This window comes from Hyperoodon ampullatus (genome assembly GCF_949752795.1).
Source record: "Hyperoodon ampullatus genome assembly, chromosome: 9".
Classification (NCBI taxonomy): Eukaryota; Metazoa; Chordata; class Mammalia; order Artiodactyla; family Ziphiidae; genus Hyperoodon; species Hyperoodon ampullatus.
In genome coordinates, this window is record NC_136922.1 from 20,800,361 (window position 1) to 20,806,436 (window position 6,076).

Here is a 6,076-nt window from a genome sequence, read left to right on the forward strand (position 1 = left end):
ACATTGTGGCTGGAAATTGAAGTTTCCCTACTCACAGAAGAGGGGCTGGCTCAGTGGAAAGGCCAGGCTGTGAGAACACAAAATCAACTTCTAATAATGGCTCCCACACTTAGCACAAGTTAACACTTCAGCTTTAAGACTCAATTCCCAATGTTTTAAATGTGAATACGTGCCTACTTTGCTAATTTCTCCTCACTGCACATTCACGAAACACCTAGCACAATACGGACACAAAAATTTCTTTTTAATTACAACTGTGTCATGAAACAGGCATGGAATCTCCCTACCACTGTTTCACGAGAGAGACGTAATAATGCAGCTGTCCCTTCCCACTTGCAAAAGGAATGAGAAAAGTAGTATTCATAATCCAAATACTGCTAATGTGGGGGCCATTTATATCTAAAAGTAAAACCTATTATTTTATATAATTCTTTTTCAATATATTCAAATTAATATTTAACCTTAAACACCTTAGGTTTGTAGTAGTGTGACTGTTGTCTATCTTACCACGATGGTGTATCAAGAGATTCATGGGACTCCCATGATCAGAATTCCCTTTATTTCCTTCTATATTAATGTCCTCTTTGTAAACATAACCACCAGACTGCACCTGACAGATAGCAATCAAATAAGTGTCTTTTCAATAACAGCCATAACTTTGGAATCTAAAATCAATGGAAAACTATTACCTCCCAGCCTCAACCCATATCGATTGCTAAATCAATATAATGAAAAACAAGCTTCAGAGGTTTCTCCAGATATTTAATGCAAGATGCCATGTAGCCACAGTCCAAGAGATGCGGTTACCATTAGGGGAGTGGTAGCCCTACTGAATGAAACAAATCAAAACACTGTGATACAGCTACAAGCCTTATATAGATGTATTTCTGTTCTAATTATAATGTAGCCAGTTTGATAAATAAGGTTGCCTCTTGTGCTTTTTTCCTACTTTAGGTTATATACCTTATAGATGAGACAGACAGTCAACCTGACTGGTTTAAGAGCTCTAAAGAGTATTATTTTTACTATAGACCTTTTTTTTTTTCTTCCAATTAAGAATGGGAAGACACAGCCTTTGGTATAAATAACTTATTCCCATGACAGTATTTAAAGGATATCATCAGTGTTTGTTGGCAGTTGTGCAGTCTTTTGGTAAGGGGGTAGCTAGGGCCTCTTTGCTCTCCGTAAGTGCTCTGGGCTGATGGATAAACACACTGAACTTAACACCCTGGTTGTTGGCAGCTCTGACAAAACCACTATTGGCAGTCATTGTGATGGCTTTTAGGGTGTCTCCTGTCCCAAAAATCGTTAATGAGCGGCTGTTGATTTTTGAACTGGACACTAGTTTCAAGGCACGCTCAGAAGGCTGGTCTGGGACCACATTAATTCGCTTAATTAGCATAGCAGCCCGCTCTCTCTCCCCGGGTCCTCCTAAGGTATCTAGGATAGACTGAAAGTCCTTGACTGCAGATTCGCAGGCAAACAACTCCTTGTCCTTCATAAATGCCTCCAGCTGTGGCAGAACCTGCTCTTTCCTCTCTTGCTCTGCTTGTTCGGTGAGCACTTTTTCTCTGAAGATAAAGCGGCAGCCTCCGTAGCTGAGGGCGGATACATACGTGATTAAAGTAGTAATGTCCAGGTTGGCTCTTGTGCACACGTCAACCTTGATCTCTGTTGGAAACGCGACACTTGCTAGGATGTTTTCTCGGTCTACTCTGGTCACCCGCAAAAGTTCGGGGCCATCATCATCTGATTCGCTCTCACTGGCCTGGAGCTCTTCACGGGGCTCTAACAGAGAGTTCACGGCTACTATGTCTCCCCTCACAGATACACCCATTTCTTTCAGCTTCTCGGCCATGGGGCTGGAGACACTGTTGTAAAATGCGAAGACGATGTGAGGGTTGCTGTACTGTACCGGCTGCTGGTGACTGGCCTGGAGGAAGTCTTCAGCCTGCTCAACGATGCTTTTGTCGCCATACTGCCCCCGGCCCAGCCAAATGTTATGTAGAGCTTCAGCCTTCCGGCCAATGGCTTTCACCCAAGTATGACCACCATTGGCAACGACATCCACCACAAGGGTCTGCTTTTCGCCCAAGGTGTCTGTGTAACCAAAGACATGGAGAACGCTGACCACGTCTTCCAGGTTTTCTGCCGATTCCACGATGGCTCTTAGGTGTGTCAGGTTAGTGCTCTGTAGATGGGACTCCTTAATGGCTACTTTCCCAGCTTCTACCTTCTGTAGGAATTTTAATTCTGCCTTCAGTTTGCTGCACAGCTTGGCACTACCTTCGATGCCACCTTTTCTTGACCTGGAGAGTGATTCTGCTCTCTTCATCAGTTCCTTGGCTATGGCGATCCGTTCAAAGAGCATGGAGTGTGCAGACATGCTGACAGCATTATGCCTTTCCTATGAAAAGAAACAAATCAACCGCAAGCAATTCTTTGCTCAGGATTCTAAGACTTCAATCGGACCACAAAGATTATGGAGGCCGGGTCTATGAATCTGGGATTCTGCGTGTCTGATTCTGGAGTGACTCCCTCCTCTGAGAGCTAAGGAAAGGATGATAGCTAGACTTCTGAACTGCTCCTTACGTCCGCTGGGTTCTAACACTCTTTGCGCCTTCACTTCTTCAGCTTGAAGGTCATGGGATCCACAGTATATCCCGGGTTAGGATAAAATGCAGGGGGCTGGCAACCTGCTACATAAAGAACTCCCTTATAAGCAGCCTTACTGTTCGGTTGTCGAGAAATTTTAGTAGAAGGGTCAAGATAAAAATGATTAAAATAAAAGTATCCACACAGACGAGCTGGTGAACAAACTGTCCAAAACAGGAGACTCTCTCCTCAATTGACCACGCTAACCTTCCATGAGTGGGTCTCCTTCAACCTGCTGCCTCGTGATTTCCCAGGGGCACACGGTACACACGCCCAGGAATCCAGACCGCCTCGTACCTGCATGTGACGTCAACCCAGCCCATTTCTAAAGACCGAAGGCGCCCACCAACTTGGCTCCCGCTCCCACTCCGAGGAAAACGCCCGAAGATAAACTCCACGGAGCAGCCCGCGGCGGCCCGGGAGGGCGGGCCTGAGGTCGGCGGGGCCTTCCGGGCGGGCATCCGGCCCTGCTCGGTCCACCTGCAGCGCTGGCCCCGTCGGGCAGGCTCGGGCTCCAAGAGCCCCCACGGCCAGCGCCGGGACGGAGGCGCGGGCGGAGGGCGCTCGGCGGCTCGGCGCCCGCCACCCACCCCGCCGACCCGGCCCAACCCCCTCCCGGCCTCGGAAGGGGCGCCCGGCCCCCCCACCCCTCGCCCCTTCCCCGGCTCCTCACCTGCTGCGCCCAGGACCACGAGCGCGAACAGGCGGGCACGTGCGCGCGAGGCCGGGACCCGCAGAGTAACCTCACTGGGCAGCCCCCAACCCACTCCGGCCTCCGCTGCTGCTCCGCGGGCGCGAGCTCCGCCTGCGCCAGCCCCGCCGCCTCGGGCTTTTCCCGCGTCACGTGGCCCCGCGCCGGGTGACGCCGAGCCCACTATTCCCAGGCGGCAGCGCGGCCTCCAGAGCGGGGCTGACGCTAGCGCGGCGGCCATGTTTGTTGAGGGAAGAGGCTTCTTCCACTCCTGCCGCGAGGCGAGCGCGGGGCGCGCGGCCCCGCCTGGCCCCAGGAAAGATGATCTCCCACTGGGGCACCGGCCGCTCGATCCCCAGCGAGCCAGGCAGGCTGAACCCGTATCCTAGCATCTAATCATGGTTAGACTTTGCCTGGGGCGGCAGTCGGTGCATTTTGGTGGAGAAAGCCTCCCGATCGCGCCCACCTCCTCTCCGCGGGTCAAGTACACCGTTTTGCTATCAGGCTCAAACCCCTACGAGTGCCAGACAGTGGTTGTCGTCTTAGAAAAAGTTTGGCTCATTTTAACAGAAAACTGGCTGGAGAGGCTTGTCAAAGTTTTCACAGCTGATAAGTGCTGTAGCTGGGATTTCTGACCCCACCCCAAAGCACTTGCCACTGCGCCATCACGGGCTCTCTCCATTAGAAAGTGTCATATTAGAGACGCGCTACCTTTCTGAAGAGGACAAACGATGGGTGACTGGCTTCTGAAGGGCTGGGAAATTGATATTTAGCTTTAGTAGAGTGTCCAGAGTCACCCATAAAGTAAGGCTAATTTAAAAAATTTAAGAGGACTTTAAAATTAATCCCATGTCTGCCTGCTCCTTTCCTAAACCTTACTTAAATGACAGGAAAGGAATAAACCCACAAGACTAAAAAGAACAAGAGATGATTGCACATGAGATATGTCGATACATTTTTCAAGACAAAGAGCAATAATGACACTTATTTAATGCTTATTATGTGGCAGGCATTGTTCCAAGTGCTTTTCAACATATTTATTCAATCCTCTGAGCCTAAAAGATATGGTTTAGAGTTAAGTCCGCCAGAGAGAGGTTATTTGAAGCCAGGAAGCCTCTCTGTGGAAGTACTTAGCAGAGAGAAACTGCATCAAGTGATTCACAAAGCAGGACCCCAGAAAGGCGCTGAACTACAGATGCCTGGAAGGAAGGGGTGGGGGGCAGTGAGGAAGGGCTGAAAGTGGGCGTTGCTTACATGTTGTATAAGGAACAGACACCAAGTCCTCTCTCCCGTCCTGTGGAGCTGGGACAGTTACCCATCCTTCTCCAGGCAGAAGTCGAGTTTATGATGTTGAAGACAGGGAATCAAGAGGGGTTCGAGATACATTATGAAAAGAGTTTAAGTTACGGTCCTGAACAGTAATATGCTGTCGGAACGCTGGCACTCCTGTCCCACTCCCCTCATCACCCTCTCCCTCAAACCCTTTTTCTCTGGAGAAACAGAGCAAATGAAAGACCACAGAGAAATGGTTTATAGGTGCTGATATTCGGCATCCCCCAGTAGGTAGGTTTGGGATTCACAAACACAGCACTTCCAAACATTTTTGTTTGGAATCTAAAGGAAACAGAAAGCAGAACAAAAAAAACATTTTTTTTTAAATATCTTTAACTAGCATCCTCAGATAGAAGATATTTCAGCCATAAATCAAAGAATTTTGTTTTTAAAGGGGAGATAATGGAGTATAGGAAAGAGTTCTTCAAAATTAAAAATATCCCAAATCTTAAAAACATCAATGGAAAAGAAGAGTGTAAAAATCTACTAAAAAGTAGAATTTAAAAAATAGGTGAAAAATATAGCAAAAACAAAAGGCTCCAGTATCCAATTAATAGGAGTTTAAATGTGGAGACATTTCTTTCTAACCTAGAATTTTTAAACCCAGCCAATCAAGAGACAAGAGGAGAAGAAAGAGTTTCAAAGACGCAACCAGCTTGGATTAGAGCAGAAAGAGAGAGTTTCAAGAAACTTCTTGGAATGGTGCTGGGGGAGAGGGGCTGCGAAGGGTTGGGTGAGAACTGTCAGATTACCTTGTATCTGACAGTGAGGAAAACTGTGCAGAGGGTTTTGCAATGCCGTTAGGGGGTAACTGGCAAGAATTAGTGACAGCTACAGAGAAAACAAAGCAAAAAAGCGAGGAAAAGCAATCACAGTATACTTACATACCCCTAATAAAAATCTTTTATGCCAAACATTGTGATCTAATTAAAGCAGAAGGGAAGTGAGGGTGGTATAAGAGTTCTAAATTCTATTCTTGCAGAATAAAATGGTTATATGATGGCTGACCTTCAGGAATCCAGAAATAACCATAATAAGCCTACTGTTTTGAAACACAGGAGTACCTGATGGAATACTTAAAATGGGAAAAGTGATGAAACTCAGGGACAGGGCCTCTGATCAAGTGTTAAAAGTTATCTGACTTTTAAAATAGGCTCATGCTTAGGAAGCTATCACTTAGTTGGCAGGCAGGTATTGCTGGTTCGATAATAAGGTCCTTGAGAGCAGGGTCAAGGGAGGAGTCTGAACTGAAGGAACCGTGTGAGGCAACGTGACATTAATACAGGACCACTGGACTGGGTTTCAGGAAATTAGGATTCTAAACCAAAGGAGTTACCAACTGTTACATGTTCTCAGGCACTTCACTGAGTATCAGCTTGTGTTTCTTTACAACAGGGG

The 6,076-nt window shown here is 47.3% G+C and overlaps 1 protein-coding gene across 1 annotated transcript; it reads right to left on the bottom strand.

Annotated features, from left to right (window-relative positions):
* Positions 1–745: 745 nt before the first annotated feature.
* On the bottom strand, positions 746–2,386 carry LOC307058503 (UPF0415 protein C7orf25 homolog; the record flags this gene model as incomplete). The annotated part of the gene is made up of 1 exon (XM_079712000.1): positions 746–2,386. One exon carries the CDS (start codon positions 2,384–2,386, stop codon positions 1,121–1,123), a length of 1,266 nt encoding a protein of 421 aa, XP_079568126.1. The 3' UTR covers positions 746–1,120.
* Between the last annotated feature and the right edge of the window lie 3,690 nt (positions 2,387–6,076).